Source organism: Podarcis raffonei, chromosome 1 (assembly GCF_027172205.1).
Source record: "Podarcis raffonei isolate rPodRaf1 chromosome 1, rPodRaf1.pri, whole genome shotgun sequence".
In the NCBI taxonomy this organism is placed as follows: Eukaryota; Metazoa; Chordata; class Lepidosauria; order Squamata; family Lacertidae; genus Podarcis; species Podarcis raffonei.
This window is the reverse complement of record NC_070602.1, coordinates 98,457,598-98,475,992: the sequence shown is the minus strand read 5'-3', so window position 1 is coordinate 98,475,992 and position 18,395 is coordinate 98,457,598. Positions and strand designations below refer to the sequence as shown.

At 40.1% G+C, this 18,395-nt stretch overlaps 1 protein-coding gene across 7 annotated transcripts in view; it reads left to right on the top strand.

Annotated features, from left to right (window-relative positions):
* The window catches only part of LRP1B (LDL receptor related protein 1B), a 748,913-nt gene that overhangs the window by 680,649 nt on the left and 49,869 nt on the right, over positions 1-18,395 (top strand). For all 7 annotated transcript variants that reach the window (XM_053405851.1, XM_053405869.1, XM_053405860.1 and 4 more), the window contains 11 exons: positions 3,987-4,175; positions 5,192-5,340; positions 6,023-6,116; positions 9,380-9,496; positions 11,173-11,292; positions 11,563-11,682; positions 13,008-13,124; positions 14,942-15,048; positions 16,420-16,549; positions 16,730-16,836; positions 17,761-17,893. In XM_053405851.1, coding sequence (XP_053261826.1) covers positions 3,987-4,175; positions 5,192-5,340; positions 6,023-6,116; positions 9,380-9,496; positions 11,173-11,292; positions 11,563-11,682; positions 13,008-13,124; positions 14,942-15,048; positions 16,420-16,549; positions 16,730-16,836; positions 17,761-17,893 — 1,383 coding nt within the window. The remainder of the gene's footprint in view (positions 1-3,986; positions 4,176-5,191; positions 5,341-6,022; positions 6,117-9,379; positions 9,497-11,172; positions 11,293-11,562; positions 11,683-13,007; positions 13,125-14,941; positions 15,049-16,419; positions 16,550-16,729; positions 16,837-17,760; positions 17,894-18,395) is intronic.

The following is an 18,395-nucleotide window of genomic DNA, read 5'->3' as shown; positions in this document are numbered from 1 at the left end:
GTTTGCAAACTTTATCTTGGTCTAAGAATGGAAACCGAACAGTGGAAGGGCACCGGCAGCAGGAGGCCTCATTAGGAAAAGCGCACCTCGTTTTAAGAATGGCTTTGGTTAAAGAACTGACTACAGGACTACAGTGGTACCTCGGTTTACAAACAGATTAAGTTCGTAAACCGAGGTACCACTGTAGTCCAGTATTCCATCACAGACAGTGATTACAGAGAACCATGCTTTCTTTGCTTTTTATATAAAGGTACTTACAGAAAGGGATGTAAAATACATGTTGAGTCAATTAGAAGTGCCAGATTTGCCATTGGGACTATTTAATCTTTCTTTGCAGGCTACTGGTGTATCAGAATAACAATACAGGTGGGCAGAACTCAGCAAGCAGTAGAGAGTGTACTTCAATGAAAACCAATAACATTTGCAATTCCTCCTTTGATGACAAATCTTTTGTTGATGTGTCACATTTTTCTTCTTCAGGAATAGTTGCAGAATTCTGATGTCACCATATCCCCCTATATAATGATGAATGTACCTATTACACATCCTTCACCCCACCGACTTAAATTTCATGTTTTGCCACCTGCTGTTGAAGAATGTGTACCTTAAGAGCTGACTTTTCATTTAGTACATATAAAAAAGTACTGCAAAGTAATATTTTGTATAAGTGTTATAAGATGAAAAGATCTTGGTTCCTCCTAAACCACTTCATCATCATCCTACATGATGATGCCCTGTAACAAGCAATAACTCTGAGCTAAAGCTCTCAGAGTTCCTCCTCTCTATATACGTATTCCTAATATATGTGGAGGAAAACATACTGCAACAAGTGACCTCAGTCATAATTTAATATTTTGACTCAATCATCACCCTATATCTTAGAGCAGTACAAGAACCTGGGGGGGGGAGAATAAAATTGTTCCTGACCAGTTGCTATTTAGGGGTTCAGGCTAGTCCTATTTGCTCAGGAATATTTATTGATAGAAGGGATGTGGGTGGCGCTGTGGTATAAACCACTGAGCCTAGGGCTTGCCGATCAGAAGGTCGCGGTTCAAATCCCCATGATAGGGTGAGCTTCCATTGCTCGGTCCCTGCTCCTGCCAACCTAGCAGTTCGAAAGCACGCCAGTGCAAGTAGATAAATAGGTACCGCTTTGGCAGGAAGGTAAACAGCGTTTTCGTAAGCTGCTCTGGTTTCACCAGAAGCTGCTTAGTCATGCTGGCCACATAACCCAGAAGCTGTCTGCGGACAAATGCCAGCTCCCTTGGCCAGTAAAGTGAGATGAGCGCCCTTTACCTTTATTTATGGATAGGCACTGTATCAGTAAGTAAAATATTACATAAGGGGAAGGTTCTATTGATCACTGGTCCAATAAGCCAAATGGGGTACTGCTCCACCAATCTCAGTCTCTCCTCAGCAAGGTCCCACCTGCCTGCTTCCTTCCTTACATCTAGTCCACTGTCTGTTAGCGTCCCCTCCTTAGAATCTGTAGAACTCGGCAGGCAGAAGAATAGGGACAAAACCAGAATTAGTTGGTTTTGCCTATTACTGGCTCTGACTCCACCTATTTTTCACCTCCTTGCCTTCTGCCCTACCAGCCCCAATCAGCATCAGCCTTCACTGCTATTGATACAGATGTTTTTGTACATGTAGATTCTCGGGGGAAGTTCTACTTGGCATGCCCACATGGGAGCAATACTGACTGAAGAAGGCTAAGGACTACCAATGATTGCACATAACTGACAAATGTCATCTCCTAAAATTAGTACCGTTATTTAAAATAATTAACTATTCAATGCTACAGAAAAAAATATCATTTAGAGAAATAGAAAACAAATCATTAATATAGATCGATAAGCAGTTGCACTATCTTGTGAGCAAATAAATGCAGTTATCAGTAAAAAAAATACGTACATCAATTTACACCTTGATAGACAAGATTAACAGTTCTTTATACGCAGCATTTATCAAACAAAGGTTACTAGATTTAGCATAAAAAGATACACTCAGTGGTAATACACTCAATGGCATGCAGCGCTTATATTGAGCATAAAAGAGTTTGACATGAAACTCATGAATATTTTAAAAATGAAACATAACACAATTCCTATTCTCATCGCAAACATCTACTGTAGTACTTGCAAATATTTTCCTGTATTATACCATCAATGGATTGCTTCACTTGCTACCTTCCCTACAAACTGCATTTTGTGATACTCCTTCGAAGCCCAATCTAGAGGGCCAGAGTTTTGTGGCTTCTGCTTGTACAAAGGGTCCTTCCCCTGCAGTGCCCCTCGTGCCTCCTGCAATTGGCTTGGGGGACATGAGAACCCCAAGAACAGGGCATAGAGGTAGCCGGGGGTGAGGGGATCGTTTCATTTAGCCAGCTGAAATGCTTGCACTGTTGGAACGCTCAACGTAGTGCAACATTGAATTCTCCCATAGTATTATGATCACTGGGTTTGCTAAATCAGTGCATATTATGGGAATAGTTCTTAGGTAGCAGTCTTCTACACTGTATTCTTGAATGCTTAGTATTCCACAATACAATGTTATTTAAAAGGTTTTTTTTAAGGTAATATTATTTTAAATAATATTTGCATACTACTCTTCATCTGAAGACGGTAGGTTGGTTCACCACATAAAAGTACAAAATGAGAACACAAAACATAATAGAAACAAGGACAAAAACCAATAACTGCCCTCCCACAAACATATTTTAAAAGATATAGATTGTTAATCAGCCAAAGGTCTGCTTAAAGAGAAATGTTTGCACCTGGTTCTTAAAGATATGTAATGAAGGTGCTGGGCAAACCTTCCTGGAGAGAGCATTCCACAAATGGGGAGCCACTGCAGAAAAGGCCTGTTCTTGTGTTGCCATCCTCTGGACCTCTCATGGTGGAAGAACACAGAGAAGGGCTTCTGGGTCGGTTCATATGGGGAGAGGTGATCCTTGGGGTATTGTGGCCCTGAGCATGAAATAAGCCTGAAAGCACACATGAAATCCCACCTGATATTACCCAACAAAGTGAATACTTGCATTACAGCACAAAAATGCAGTGTTTTTCATGCACATAACTTCAGTTTTCTTCTCTCTTCATAGAGCTTTGCCTTACTGCCATGATAATTTTATGAACTGTGAATTACTATTTTACATGCTTGTTACTAGTAATGGGTGAACTTAAATCAGCATGCAAAGGGACACTGAACTAAACATACACAGTGGTCTGAACAAAGTTCTGAAGTTTGGGGGGGGAAACATGAGAGGATGATTTGCTATTAATGCACAGTGCCACTCGGAAAACAAAATCAGTTAATTTGGACTCTCAATCCCAAAATGTGGGAGAAGTTCAGATAGAAATGTAATAGGGTAACAAAATTGCTGGAGAAGTGGGTGTACTCACTATCTTGAACATGAACTCAAGCTGTGTGGAAAGCAAGAGTCTTTTGTACATGCCCAGAAAGTAATAGGCTCTGCTCTGACACTCTTTGCTCTTCTGCTGCTGTTGTGGTGGTGACTTGAAGCGCACCATATGCATGCCTAGACACAGTGTAACCAAAACAATGTGCCCTTGAATTGCCTTTTAAAATAGAACAATAACCATGTATGATGAAACGAAGCTGCATCCAAAGAATTAAGGAATCCCTGCAGAAGTTATAAATTACATCCAGCCTACAATTTGTGCGAAAACTTTCAAATCTGCATGTGGCAGTGCTCAAATAGTATCCTGCTATCGGTTCCCTGGGACCCAGCTGTTTCTTTCACTGTGGTTAGGCCAACAGAGCTTAGCCAAGTGGGGTTGATGTATCTAATCTTAATCCTAGATACTTTTAACTGGTAACAAAGAGCCTCCAGGTTTGACAGGTTGTCACAGCCATTATTCACAAGAAGCTATGCAGTCCTTGTCTTTGTCAGCTTTTGCAGTATGGAATATTTTAGCTGGCAGTCTTCCAAAACTGAACATTAATCTTACATTCTGTTGCAGTTCCTAATCAACATATTCTAGGCGTGATTGCTCTCACATTATTTGAAGACTACATCTACTGGACTGATGGAAAAACCAAGACAGTCAACCGTGCCCATAAAACCTCTGGAGCAGATAAAGTAGCACTGATTAACTCGTGGCATGCCATAACTGATATCCAAGTGTATCATTCATACAGACAGCCTGATGGTAAATATTTTCAGCATGTGTTCTATAAAGAGCATTCTGACTTCATTAGAGTTCTGAAGACTTTGCTTAGTGATTAACCTAAGCAGTTTTATATTGGATTGCTAAAGAAGTAAGACGGAAAGAAGAGCAAAATATTAGAAGTATGGTTAGTTTCGCTGAAGGTCTGACAATGAAGGTCCATTATATAAGCAATCTATGTTGGCTTTGTGAACCGCCTCAGTTCTCACTCAATTTTTGTAATGGGCCCTGGAAAGAAGTAAACTCTTACTGAGCCTGCAACCACTGCCAGTAAGTCTCTACTGGACACCAGGAAAGAGTTCACGGTTGCACAGGGTCCAGATTTCTCTGCTAGTTCAGAGTATTTTTGAATTTCAGGAGTCCCTCAGGCTTGTCGATTAGCTGAATTAGTCTGAACTAATATAATACGACGTAAACTGTATTTTATAGACTGTTGGAATCAATGCAATTTAAAGGCGTTTTGGACCTTTTTGTGTGTGTATCCTAGGAAAAAATGGGAAAAGGTACAAAAGGCCTTTAAATTGCGTTGATTCAAACACACACAGGGCCTGCCGGCCTGCCTATGAGGTAGCCTGAGGCAGCTGCCTCAGGCATCAGGACACAAAGAGGAGGTGCCAAGGTGGGCACCTGACCTCACTGCCTCCACCGCTGGAGGAGAAGTGGCAGTGACAAAGGCTTCTCACTGAAATCTTGTGCACTCCATGAGATCTTGCTGGAACTGCCGCTTGACCCAGATAAGGGAGGACTTGGTGGGCAGCACCTTTCCATTTTGCCTCGGGCGGCAAAATGGGATGTGCCGCCCCGGGAAAAAATTACTTTCATTCCTATAGACAGTGTGATGGTAAATATTTATATGCATATTTGTTTACTTACTTTATTTTTAGCTGTACTGAGGTACCTCTATTTGCCAGAAGGTTATCTGGGGGAAATCCAGCTATGTTGCTTTTCATGTGAATCACCGTAGCACATTTTAATTGCTTCCTCTTTTGCATTCCTAGTGCCTAAACATCTTTGTGCATTGACTAACGGTGGCTGTAGTCACCTGTGCCTCCTGGCCCCAGGCAAAACACACACCTGTGCCTGCCCCACCAACTTTTACCTCGCGGCAGATAATAAGACTTGCTTATCAAACTGCACAGCCAGTCAAGTAAGTAGAACGTGTGTATTGTAACATTTATAAGGATTACTTATTAATGTATTTAGAGACTTTGAAGCAGCGTAAAGACTTGTGAGAGTTTTGAGATTAAGGGGGAAGGGCACTAATAGTTCTAAATAGCAATGAATGAAGGTACTGTTGGTTAGGAACTTGGTTTTTTGTTTTGTTTTTTCAAAATCAGAAAATCTGGTTTATGGTGTTACAGTTACGTTGAAGCCTAAATTATCTATCTTTATATTCCTTATTTGGATAAATTTCATTAGGTACATTGACAAAGCTATTCCCCCACCCTAACTTGACTGATAATGCATTGGCCTGGATCCTGATTTCCAAAGTTCTATTCATGGAACAGGCTCTTCCGTCTCTCATTTGCTTTTATAGCCCACTGTCTCCCTCTGTTTCTGAACTAGCATGTCATGGAATTTCCAAAAATACCCCCCTCCCCCAACGCATGAGAATGGAGTTGCCTTCCACTCACCCAAGTATGCCTGTGAATCCAGATCATTAATACCTTTAGTGGGCAAGAAACTAATTTCAAAGAACAGCAGACTCCATATTCTGGCTTTGGGCTCTGATTTCTTATAAATTATTTTCAGCTGCAAAAAAAATCATGTTATTTCAATAAAAACTGTTAACACTTGAAGGTTTTCCATATTATACCTTTCTCCTACAGTTCCGCTGCAAAACTGACAAATGTATTCCATTCTGGTGGAAATGTGACACTGTAGATGATTGTGGGGATGGATCAGATGAACCTGAAGAATGCCGTAAGTATTTTAGCAAGTTGCATTAACCTAGCATTTTCATACTGTAAGAGTCAATGTGGTATGGTGGTTAAGAGGGTTGGAGTAGGATTCAGGTCTCCACTTGGCCATGAAATTTGCTGGATGACCTTAGGCCAATCTCTCAGCCTAATCTACCTCACAGGTTTGTTGTTTGAATACAATGGGAAGATAGAGAACCATGAATGCCACCTTCAAGCTTCTTGGAGGAAGGTGGGATATAAATTTGCTGTTGTTGTTAAGTCAATAAAATCTACAAGACTGCTACAGAGTGAACAAACAATTTATATAATAACTCAATTATCTGGAGAAATAGAACTTTTTCTAAGCGTTTCTGCTGCAACTTGGTATAATATTTAACTTTTAAATAATTTCCTAATATCTCCCTTACTTATATTATAGCTTTTGCAAATAATACAAAAGAAGATTTGCAGCAGTCTGGCTATCACTAGAGATTTTATAAGATGTACTGCTGCTTAGCACTTTTATAACACTGCTGCAGTATCCTGAATGTGCTGTAAAATCTGCAGATATTTTGATAGGCTCATAGTTCATGCACCTGCCACAATACTCCTGTCATTTTTTAAAAAGTAAACAATGTTTGCAGCAGGTACAAGTATGCCTGCTATAATTTTGCCATGACAGATGAATACGTGACAGGTGAATACAAATATATTATATTCATGAAAGCAGGCTTGCGTAGCTTTGCATTTTCTGCATGGTAATTCATAGTGGAGACTTTTCTGCTGCACATGGCTTATATTGGTTGGTACACACTCTTCAAATCTCTTCATTCTCAATTTTTAAAATAAACTAGGCCAGAAGTTTTTTTAATCAGCAAGCTTGAAAGCTTCCTAGAGCTCCAGTGCAACAGCAGAAGCAAAACAGGATCCTCAGCAGGTCACTTTCTTACCATTACAATTAACAGTATTCCCTCATCTAGTTATGTTGGAAGTCTGTCAGGCAGTTACTAGGCAACAACCAAATGCTGTCCGCCAGTAAAATGTATGTAGTGGATCAGCAAAGCAGCAGTAAAGATGGCATTGTGCTAACACACCAGTAGAACCATGGTCGCCCCGTGGCATTTTGGCAAACTACAAAATGGCACCCCCCTTCCCTGTTAGGGAAGAAGGGAGGAGGGAGTGAAGACTGACATCAGGAATAAAAAAGGAATAAAGATAAACATTGGCATCTGTTGCCCCTGCAGATCCTGCCACCTGAGGCAGTCACCTTGCCTTGCATCATGCATAGGCCAGCTCTGGACAGAACCAATCTGGTTTTCCTGCTGGCGCATCTTTACTGGGCCAACGCTGCCTCATTCTTCCTCTCCATAAGCAGCAGCAACTCAGCTGTCAAGAGTGAGCGCTGCCACTCAGCCACACTGATTGCTGCTGTGTATAGGTATAATTATACATGTGGGTCAATTCAAATTGAGTTTAGGTGATTTTTCACTATACAGTGGTACCTCGGGTTAACTACTTAATTCGTTCCGGAGGTCCTTACTTAACCTGAAACTGTTCTTAACCTGTAGCACCACTTTAGCTAATGGGGCCTCCTGCTACTGCCGTGACGCCGGAGCACGATTTCTGTTCTCATCCTGAAGCAAAGTTCTTAACCTGGAGCACTATTTCTGGGTTAGTGGAGTCTGTAACCTGAAGCGTATGTAACCCGAGGTACCACTGCAATTTGAAATCCAGACTGGATTACTGGGAAGGAAACTAGTTATGTTTGACTGCCTTTGCTTCACAGGGCTAATGGTTCTCAAATTTCAATCAAATCTCTGAGGTCTAGAGCTCAAAGTGTCCTCTGCTGCAGAGGAAATGTAAGTGAGGTTAGCGGTGACCTGAGAAGAGTGGCTTGCTACTTAGAAGGAGTGAAGTCACCACTACTAATGCCATGATAAAGAACAAATATGACTTGCATTGAGGTTTAGAGTGGAGAAAGGCTTCCCAAATGTGCAACCCTTACTATTTTGGGGAGAGAATGTTTTATTAAATCTTCCATTAATTTAGAAGACCCTGAAAATGTAGAATTTTAAAATGAATCAATCAAATTAAGAACTCGTGGACCACAATATTAAATGCACATACTACAGCAAGTACCAATGGATGATGGTGTGGGATTCATTTCTGAGTAAGCATGCATAGGACTGTGGTGTCATAGTAGTGATTTGTAGCAGTCCTATAGCATAGCTGTCATAATTCCAGCCTAAAACATCTTCCTATGGATGCCTAGAATCTTTCTAATAATTTTGGAGTTGACTAGATTCTATTTGAACAAGCTACCGTAGTTTCACACTCACAGAGAGGCAAATTTCAGTTTTAGTTATTAACCTAGGCATACACATACAGTGGTACCTCGGGTTACATACGCTTCAGGTTACATACGTTTCAGGTTACAGACTCCGCTAACCTGGAAGTAGTATCTCAGGTTAAGAACTTTGCTTCAGGATGAGAACAGAAATCATGCGGCGGCGGTGCAGCGGCAGCAGGAGGCCCCATTAGCTAAAGTGGTGCTTCAGGTTAAGAACAGTTTCAAGTTAAGAATAGACCTCCAGAACGAATTAAGTTCTTAACCCGAGGTACCATTGTACTTATTTTAGCTGGTACTGTTTCTTGTTTTGATTCAGAAGGTATTTGTGCTTCACAGTAAGTACTGGTGCATTAAGTAGTTTGAATGCAGTCATTTTGCTGATCTGTACTTGCAATCTGATGTCCTGAGGAACATCAGAATGCAGGAAATCACACAGCTTACAGTTGCTGAGAAATTCAGCTTTCATGCCAATTAGCTTCCACTTCTCCTGCTTGGACGTCATATAGTTGTGGGAGAAAGGTGTAGCTGTGAATTTGTAAACAGAGAGTCATCTGGCTGAAACAATTTTAGTACAGCTAAGAGAAAATACATTTAATTGCTTCTTGGAGGAAAGAGAAGCAATTAGAATCACCCAGTTTCTGATAGTTCTCACGTTGCTTTAAAAATTACAGAGTAGAGGCATGCATTCTTGTTAATTGCAAAACATTTTATATGCATTTGATTAAAAAAAAACCACTGACTTATAATGGAAAATTTTCATTAACGTACTTGGACTAAGAGATAGACACTTTACATATCTATTTATTAGTAAACAAATATATGATAGCTTTTTCATAAGCCTAGAAATGCTATGAAAGGCTGTTGTGTTGTTGCTGTTTTTTAAAAAACTCATTACCATGAAATGCAGCTGTTCAGCACTTTATTCTTTTTTCCAGCTGAATTTAAATGCCAGCCTGGGCGATTTCAGTGTGGAACTGGACTCTGTGTTTTACCAGCATTTATATGTGATGGAGAGAATGACTGTGGAGACAACTCTGATGAACTCAATTGTGGTAAGCATTATATGGCATGAGACTGCTTTGAGGTTGCTGTTGTTGCCTACAATCAAGTTGTATATAAATTTTGTGAAATAAATGAAATCAAAGAAAAAGCTTTTTAGAGAATCTGATGCTATAGTCTACCATTTATCAGCTGCAGCACAGCATCATGTACTGTGCTCCAGCTTTTCTTTTTTAATTGGTTTTTCCATATTACATCACAATACAAATATACCAGAGCTACTCCCCATCCCCACATATATCAATCAATCAAATATAATATTCTTTTGTCCCTCCCCCTGCTTCCCTCCACCCCTACTCGATTTCCTCTACATTCTGACATTACATTTATCTTTGCATTCTACAATCTTCTCAAATCTTCTATATATTCTCATTATGCTTCCTTACTAATTTACCTTCCCTCAGCTTCATTGTTCCCTTGTAAAAGGGCTGCTAGCATTTTACATCTCCTATCCAGTGGCTGGTTTAGTCTTCAGTACTATTGCGCCAGGATGAGGACAATCCTGTTTAAGGTGCAGAAGTACTGTGCAAGGGTTTTTACAGTTGTGGGGAAAGTGAAACCACACAAATATCCCAGCACAACGTTCTAAGAACTGAAGGAGAAACCTCATTGCCCTAGTGTTTCTATAACTTACTGTTGCCACAAGAGTACTAAAGAGATCTGATACAGTGCTAGAAATCTGTAAAACAGGACAAGCCTGTCTCTTTAACTGATAAAGAATATGCCATTTTATCAGCTGTTGTGCATCCAGGTGTTTGAGTTTCCCTAGCTAAAATTCTGAATAGTACCAGGCTGCCAGTAATGTTTAGCTCTTAAGAATCATTAAGAAGTTGGAAGATAATTACAAAGAGTGTATCACTCTAATATTATTATAAGATGACTGATAACAGCTATCAGGAGAGTTACAAGAGAATGGTGACCTCTTTAAACACTCTTTGTTTGGTGAAAAGGCTGTCTGGCAATAAACCCTGGATAAAATTGATGTACAAGAGGAATGAAAAAGAGTGATAGAGAAGGGAAAACATAATTACATGAAGGAGATGTAATGATGTGTTGCCAGCTTGTCATTTCAAAATGCACTTGGAATAACGTGTGTGTGTGTGTGTGTGTGTGTGTGTGCGCGCGCACGTGCGTGTGCAAAGTTTCAGCTTGTAAGATAAATGTGAAGAAGTCTGAACTTAAAATTACTTTAATGAACAGTTCAAACAAGATTCAAAGAGCCAATTTAATATCGAATATGATCACCCAAAATGCAATAGTTGACCCCAAATCTCTTTATTTTGGATAATGGTTGATTTTTAGGTAAGCAAATATGCCAAGCACTGCAAATCAGAACCAAGTAACAGCTTGATTCCCATTGAAAAGTTGTGGCAGCATGCAGTAGCAACAGGTGTTGCTGCCTGCCTTGTCCAGTCTGGTTCAAGGTGAGATGAGTGACTGGTGGCAGCATACAGTGATGGTGATGGCAGCAGTGCCAGTAGTAGCATGTTGCAGCACTACGTAGAGATCCTGGTGGGAACTTATTGCAAACATCATGCTGAGTGCTCACTGAAGTCTGGTACCAGCCCTGATAATGAGGCATTCAAAACAGCAGTAATATAGCTGAGCAGTATAAAATGAGAATCACCCGAGTTTTCTGTCCTGAAGCTTCTTATTTGTTTGTCCTCAGATACACATGTCTGCCTGTCAGGTCAATTCAAGTGCACCAAGAATCAAAAGTGCATTCCAATAAATCTCAGGTGTAATGGACAGGATGATTGCGGTGATGAAGAAGATGAAAGAGATTGTCGTAAGTTACTTACGTAGAAACTCCAAAATTGCATTATTTGTGGTCAGTCAAACACGCTATACACATTGTTGTTTTGGTGAATTCTTTTGAATAATATAATTTGAATAATGTAGGAAGTGGAGATAAGACATTGGGGTTTTTTGTTCGGGTTTTTTGTTTGTTTGAAAAATTGAGAAAAAGCTAGTTTAAAACAGCTTTGATTGTTTTAATTAGAATTTCTGAATGTTAGAAAACAGTTTCTGTACTTAAAGTAGCTCATTTTCTTTAAAGCGGAAAACAGCTGTTCTCCTGACCATTTTCAGTGTAAAACAACAAAGCACTGCATTTCTAAACTATGGGTTTGTGATGAGGATCCTGATTGTGCTGATGGGTCTGATGAGGCAAACTGTGGTGAGTATCCTGTATACTACTGGCAAATGCAATTCTCTAGTGCCTGCCTGTATGTGGCCAAAACTATATGTCCCATGCACAAGAGTGAAATATCAGCAGGCTTGGTGGGAATTCAGGGTTTGCAGACATACCAAAAGAGAGAGAGAAATCATGAAGTGGTGAGAGAAGCCAACAGCCCAAAGACCACTGAGCATACTCATTGTCCATTGAATACAGCCTACTTCTTGGATGAAAAACCATGTGAGATTGGGAATGGAATTGAGCATGCCAGCTCTTTGTAACCATGTACAGGACCAATTTTTGTTGTAAGGCTTGTAAGAATTATTTTTAAAATATTCTTACTAAATTTATTACCCACCCTTCACCAGAAGGTCCCAGGGTGATTTGCAGCTATTTAAAAACAGTTGAAACCAAGGAAAAGAGTGGGTCCTGGAAAAAACCCAAGAATATTAAGTGTTTCATCACAACTAGTGGTAATAAAGTCAGTTCATATTAGAATCATTTCAGATTAGAATGGCTCCTTCTATGCAGAAAGAGGGTTTTGATCCAGTGGAGAATCCCTCTGATGGAAGAGGAGGGGAGGGATTTTTTGTTGATTCTATCCTCCCTCTGCTGCCATGCCTGTTCTAAAAGGTAAAGGGACCCCTGACCGTTAGGTCCAGTTGTGGCTGACTCTGGGGTTGCAGCGCTCATCTCGCTTTATTGGCCAAGGGAGCTGGCGTACGGCTTCCGGATCATGTGACCAGCATGACTAAGCCACTTCTGGCGAAGCAGAGCAGCACACGTAAATGCCGTTTACCTTCCCGCCGGAGTGGTACCTATTTATCTACTTGCACTTTGATGTGCTTTCGAACTGCTAGGTTGGCAGAAGCACGGACCGAGCAACAGGAGCTCACCCTGTCGCGGGGATTCGAACCACCGATCTTCTGATTGGCAAGTCCCATGCTATGTGGTTTAACCCACAGCACCACCCGCGTGTTCTAGACAATCCCAAGTTTTCTGAGGGCACAAGAGGCTGCAGCGGGGAGGGGGGGATCTTAAATTGCTTCTTCCCTTCTACTGGCAGAAGTGCCTCTTGTGAAAAGTTCTGTTTCAGATTTTCCCATCAGCCACAACCAAGTTTGGATCTAATAATTATCCCCCACCCCCCGGGCAAATAATAATATGGTAAAAATAAAATGCATTCTGACATAGCAGCAGATAATTAATTCAGTACCTTTGTTAGTGAAACATAGTTTAATATGCTATAGATCTGGCATGCATTTTTCACAATGCTTAACTACCCTAGATTATTAGAATAAAAGCAGTATCTGTCTTTGTTACAGATAAAAAAACATGTGGGCCTCATGAATATCAATGTAAGAACAGCAACTGCATTCCAGATCACTGGAGGTGTGACAGCCAAAATGATTGTGGTGACAATTCTGATGAAGAAAACTGCAGTAAGTAATTTCTGACTTACTAGTAGTACATGTGAAAGGGATCTACGAGTCTTAGTGGATCACAAGTTTAAGATGAGTCAACAGCGTGATGCAGTAAGAACAAAAAAGTGAACGCTATTCTAGGCTGCATCAGTAGAAGTAGATCAAGTCCAGATCTATTCTGCCTTGGACAGACCACACCTTATTATTCCAGAAGCAAAATTTGAATTTTTGAGTATTTGGAATACTTGCATAAGCTGTGTGAAATAAGTAAAGTCAATTCACCTGCAGTAGCAAGAAGTGCAAAGTGTTGGTTCATTAGATCCTATGGCTTAAAAAAAGTGAAAGAAAGCTTTGGGGCCAAATTCAATCAGCCAGTCTTGCTTTGAGGATTTTTTTCCTTAACATATAAAGCGGTATAGAAATGAAAATAATAATAATAATAATAATAATAATAATAATAATAATAATAATAATAGCAGAAGCTTGTGCAAGATGAGGTTTACCCTTCCTCCCCGCCCCCGTATGTCCCTATGCCTTCCCAAATTGACGGGGGGGGGCAGGGGAATACATAGAACAGTGCACAGCGGGGGGGGGGAGAGGAGAAGAAGGGAGATAATTCCATCAGACAAGCTGAAATGCTCGAACTGATGGAGTGATCTCCTTAGCACTACATTAGCACTCCTCTTTTAAAAACTTTGGCCTACATTGTAGTAACATCAAAAGCTTTTGGGAAGCTTTTGATAGTTAAAATAGTCCTTTTTAAAAATGCATATTTTCTTATATGGAACTAAAAAGTGGTGAGCCTCTGCGGGTATGTAAGAGTAAAATACCTTTTATCAATAGTTTCTGAATTTCAAGCATACTTATTTTAAATATGTATGAGCATGCCCCCCCATTTTTAATCTGGATTTTTTTGAAAAAATAATAATAATGTTACAATATTATTACACGCCACCCCAATCTCTGCCAAGCAGCTGCATAAGATTCCAGGGGTTGTAGGTATTCTTACCCAGGGTTAGTGTTTCCTTCAGGAATAAGGCTCAATGGAGGCTAGTGTCTTTAGGATATATAGTTTATTCACACACACACACACACATATATACAACCTAGAGTTTTCAGTGGAGGGGCTCACAGCAGCAGTACCCCAAAACGCACCAGAATATTCCATAGCAACAACAACAAGAAGCCCAGCACAACCCAGCTTCCTGGTTGCATCACTCCAGCCCTAATCCCCATAGCCTAAATTCTGGTCTCTTTTATAATCCAGGAGAAGGCCCTTCCTTTGATGTCCTAAAACTCATTGCCTGAAAAGGGATTAGCTTTTCACATTTATTCACACTTAGCCCTTGAGAGAGGGAGGGAACCGGCACATTTGCAAATGAGATCTGCCCTTTCATTCTTTTGTTTCACCTAAATGGCTTATCCCCAGGTGGTCGCAGCACAAGGAAATTACCTCAACTAATTAGCTTTTAGACTTGTTGATTCTACAGGATTACAATGTCAAATACACAACCCAGGAAGTGTGCTTAGGTTAATTAACTCTTCGCATATTAACAGCTGCCAGCCCACATCTTGAATACACATGAATCCAGCTATTATGGGTTCTAAAATACCGGTTCTAATTAAATTCTAATATTTATTAAACCCAATTAGCACCCTCAGATGTATAACATTATAAATAATATAAAGGGAGAACACAAAATTAATGGAACCAGGAAACAGTTCTGATTCCAGTTCTTAGTGTATCACGGGTAAGCTTCGGAGAGTTATATCAAACTAAGAAAAAAGTTCTCTAACTTATGTTTAGTTTGAATCTGAAACATTTCTTCTTTCAGAACCACAAACATGTGCTCAGAAAGACTTTCACTGCTCAAATGGAGACTGTATGTCTGCAAGATTTTGGTGTGACGGTGATTATGATTGTGCAGATGGCTCAGATGAGGTAGGTCTTTGCAAGAGATTGGTTTTGATACTTAGCACCTATATATGACGGGATACTAGCGGCAGGGGGTGAAGTGCCTTTTCCACCTCAGTACCCCCAAAACATCCATGTTTGGGCTTATATACTGATGCACACGCCACCTAAAACCATGTGATCAATACTCTACGTAAGATCCAGGATTAACAACTTGATTTGGATCTACAAGCATTGGTCCCGGTCCCCCCTACATAGCTGCTGAGCAAGCAGACCCAAAGGCAGTATAGGCTCAAATGTAAGACTTTGGAGGCTCAAATGTAAGAATTTCCAGGAAGTTAAAAGTAAGGTTGAGTCAACATGGTCTCACAAAAATTCTTCACATTATCGGTACAATGCAGAATCGGGGTCAATTAACTTTGCTTAAAGAACTAGATTGCAGGAAATATCCTGATCTACTGAGGGAAGTCAGGGAAGTAGTTTGCAGGGGGGGGGGACTATATTAAAAGAAACAACTAGCCAGTAAGACCTGTGCAAAAGGAAGTCAACAAAATAAAATGGCATCATAGCCTGCTCCATTGAGGAAAAGCAAGCTGCCAACACTTGGTATCAGAAACTATGAGTAAAATAGCCTGGTATTGCCACCCAACAGCAAGATTTTTATTTTATTTTTAAGTGCAAAGCTATGAGCTTTTTTCCAAAGCAGAAGCATCAGGGATAACTTTCTGATGGTAAGAGTGTTCGACAGTGGAACAGATTCCCTCAGAAGGTGGTAGACTCTCCTTCCTTGGAGGTTTTTAAGTAGAGGTTGGATGGCTGTCTGTCGTGGATGCTTTAGTTAAGATTCCTCCACTGCAAGGGCTTGGACTAAATGAACCTTGGGTCCCATCCAATTCTTTGATTCAATGCATAATCAAACCTCGTCTTAATCCCTTTTCGGTCCAGGTCCAAACTAGTGTGCAGCTTTGTAACTTTGGAGTTAAGAGTTCTGAAAATTCTAACCTTGCAAAAATATGGCTGCTGTTGTAATATGTGCCCTGTCACGTGGTCTCAATTTTCCATGAGGTGGAAATATCACAGAAAATAATAAGAAAGGTTTCATATATCCCTATTTTTAGCCCATATTTGAAGTGATAATTCTGAATGTACTTTTAAGAAAAATGTCACTGTATTTGAGGTGGCCATGTCCATGACTATCACTCAATCAAATTACTATACCCGCTATCCAGTTGTGATTACTATTCCATTTTATAACTTCTGCTACTTTTGTATAACTTTGGAAATGATTATTTTATTACTGGAGAATTCACAAATGCTGTTCGTTTCCAGGCATAATCTTCTTTTTGCACTTTGTATTGTATATTACTTCAGTTGGTTGCATTATTTTGTTTATGACAGAGATACTGTGATTCTGGCTGCTTAAAAGACCAGTTTCAATGCTCCAATGGTCAGTGCATTTCCTCAAAGTGGAAATGTGATGGACACGATGACTGCATTCTTGGGGAAGATGAGAAAAATTGTGAACCAGGTAAATCTTTATCGGGGGGTGGGGGGGGGGATAAGAGAATTATTAACTGCAATAAAAAACACTGTTAGTAATATATTTTGCCCTTACCAAACATGCCACTCTGTAGAAATACAGATTTTACCAAATACCAAGCTTACAGTGCACTGCCTTTCTCTAATGCCAAATATATTTCCGAAACAGCATCTCCAACCTGCTCTTCGAGTGAGTATGTCTGTGCCAGTGGAGGGTGTATCTCAGCATCTTTCAGATGTAATGGAGAATATGACTGTCCTGACGGCTCTGATGAGGTACGCAGTTAATTAGTCTTGACCTGCTCTAAAGTTTTGGCTAGCAAATTTAGAAGTTTGAATTTAAAGTAGCAAATATTATGGAATTTCATTCTACCCCAGAGGTTTCCTTGTACAGAAAAGCAAACAACTCAGTCATTACTGGGCTTTTCTATTTTCCCCCAATAATGGAGTAGTTGAATCTTTCATTAATTTGCATAGCTGTAAGGTCCTTTCAGTTCTGGCCCCCAAATTCTGGAATTACCTCATGTCAGAGGTTCACCAGATCTGTTTCTTGTCTGAGGAGCTTGAAAGATCAGACAACTACTTGAGTACGCCCAGGTTTGCTGTTTTAATTGTTGCATTTAAAAACCAATATGCAACAGGATGCAACAATTTAATCCTTACATTTTCACATTGTGACCCACTTTGATGGCTTTGGTCAAAAAGCAAGTTATAAATCCATAAAGAAATAAATATGGGGAATTTCATAAGAACAGTGGCGCTCCGTGGGCTGGGTGGTAGTTATTGAGCAGTATCCAAAAATGTTTTGTGCTTCTGCAAGGGCACTTCCAGTCACACAACATAGATCCCTCCTTCATTTCTTTTTATACCGCTTCCTCCTCCAGCCCCAGGTCCCAACTTTCTATACTCACAAAAAGTCTTGATTGAAAGCTGGAGAGGTGGAAAAGCCCAGTGCACAATCACACTTCTTCTACTTCTGTAACTTTGGATGCTAAGGAGTGATTTTAGGGCAAAGGTGTCGATGTCATGCCCCCTCCTTTATAACTCAAAATGGTGTTGTTTGCATTTGTAGTTATTTATATTCAGTGTTAATTGTAACTTTTCTGTCAGTAAGAGAAATTTGCCAAATTCTACTTGATCTGTCTATAACTCTGTTGCTTTTGTTTATAAATACTGCCACATATAAATGTATTTAAACAGATGGATTGTGTAACAGAATGTAAGGAAGATCAGTTCCGATGTAAAAATAAGGCCCACTGTATCCCTATCAGATGGCTTTGTGATGGAATCCAAGACTGTGTGGATAGCAGTGATGAACAACATTGTGACAGAGGTGAGAGTCATTATGTTCTTCCCCACTTTTGATTTAATAACTAATAATAATAATATCAATTGAACTCAATGTGATTTGATTCAGAGTAGATATGGGTAAAATTGTGTTGCATAAGACTTAATACAAACAAAGTAATTTTAATGTGCCCTTTTTTATTTTTGCTTTAAGAATGTACAAGGAAAAGAGGCTGCCTCTGAGTAAGAGATCACCGGGGGGCGGGGATCTACAATGGAACTACATTTGTTCTATTGGCAAAAGCTCCATTGAACTGCAGGGGAGCTTGCAACTTGGCCTTATGACTGCAGCCTTCAACTCTTTTCAGGTTGCTGTCCAAATGTTCAAGTGCTATAACTTGCACAAAAAGAGAAAAAGCTGGTAGCAACAGAGGTGGTTGACGATATTCCCACCCCCTTTACCTTAACCTGCAGAATGTCACATTTTGTTCAATAGAATAGACCTTTTTCCTTGGCCGTTAGCACAACTTGGCATTTTTGTAACTGTC